Source organism: Cyprinodon variegatus, unplaced genomic scaffold (assembly GCF_000732505.1).
Source record: "Cyprinodon variegatus isolate N-32 unplaced genomic scaffold, C_variegatus-1.0 Scaffold81, whole genome shotgun sequence".
NCBI classification, from domain to species: domain Eukaryota; kingdom Metazoa; phylum Chordata; class Actinopteri; order Cyprinodontiformes; family Cyprinodontidae; genus Cyprinodon; species Cyprinodon variegatus.
Genome location: NW_015150534.1, coordinates 119420 through 120768, shown reverse-complemented (window position 1 = coordinate 120768; position 1349 = coordinate 119420). Strand labels below are relative to the sequence as shown.

At 32.8% G+C, this 1349-nt stretch overlaps 1 protein-coding gene across 3 annotated transcripts in view; it reads right to left on the bottom strand.

The window, feature by feature from the left end:
- The window catches only part of klhl21 (kelch like family member 21), a 30063-nt gene that overhangs the window by 2722 nt on the left and 25992 nt on the right, over window positions 1-1349 (bottom strand). For all 3 annotated transcript variants that reach the window (XM_015373122.1, XM_015373124.1, XM_015373123.1), the window contains exon 4: window positions 754-826. In XM_015373122.1, coding sequence (XP_015228608.1) covers window positions 754-826 — 73 coding nt within the window. The remainder of the gene's footprint in view (window positions 1-753; window positions 827-1349) is intronic.

Here is a 1349-nt window from a genome sequence, read left to right as displayed (position 1 = left end):
CCAAATTTTTCTTTAACGGAGAGTCTCCAGACTAATTAGCGAGTAAAATCTTGAAAACTCGCAAGATCAGGATGGTCTCACGAGGCTAAGCTCCAGCACCAGTAAGAAGAAAAAAACTCTAAGAAATTTGAGGCAATATCTAAATCAGCACCACAAAAATTAGATTGTTTTTATAGTTTTTATGTTGAAACTGCTCAAATTATAGCAGCTATTTTATTTCTATAGCTCTATACTGCTAAATGTTATGTAAAATGGGTAAAAAAAAAATGAAATGTCGGAACTGTAACTATACAGTCATATGTTTACATCACTTTTTTTCATCACAATGATTTTATCACTGCTGCTTACCTGCACTTAAAAAATTAAGATAGTCTAGAGAGCTGTACTTAATGAAATTTCTTTTTGTTTACAAAATAAAAATCTGTCTAAGTCTAAGAACTGTTTCTTTGTCTTGAATCGTGTTTTTGGTAATTATGAGAATTTGAGTGGTTTTTTTATAGCCCCCAATATTAACTTTTTATTCTTGTGTAAATATGTATCTGATCACATTCTTTTCTTTTATATTTTTAGAGTTTCTGCTGTGTTTGGACAATAAATCTGTTAGAAAAAAAAATAAAAAAACACAATTTCCTGCTTGTTTTTGTGGGTTTAATCTTCTGGGCGACCAGCTCTTGTTTTTCTACTTCCCTGGAGGTCACAGATGACTATTATTAAAACAGGCCAGCAAACAAGAATCTGATGCGAAATACAAACCTGGTTCATGGGTCTAATTTCGTCCCACTCGTTCTTTTGTGGATTGTAAACATCAACATCGGCTGAGTCATCCCTGCAAATAGAGACAGGCTGTTATTGGGCTTTAAGCTCACTCTGCTGACAGCTGGAGCTTTGATGACTCCTTCATCCTCCTAAATTCTTCCATGGGAGAAAAATGCTAAGATTCAGACATTTTAAAACACTGCTCACATAATTAAAAAAAGATGAGTGCAACAAGAGATTTTCTTTGTTAGAATTAAAAATGAAATCCTTGACAAACTTTGATGATAACTGAACCATTAGCTTCACCAGCAAAAACATTTTTCATAGTAAAAAATTTGAGTCAATTGAATCACCAAAAACTACCCTAATATGGCAAAAAAAAAAGAAAAAAAAAAGAGTGCCTCTGTGAGAAAAAAACTTTCAGAAAGAAAGAAAAAAAATGTTGCAACACAACCAGAATTAATGCTGATACGGGCACTTAAATGTTTTACTTTATAATTTAGATTAGGAACTCCACAGTAAAAAAAATCAATCCACTGGATTTTGTTTCCAAGTTTGAAGACGTTTCGCTTCTCATCCAGGAAGCTTTTTCA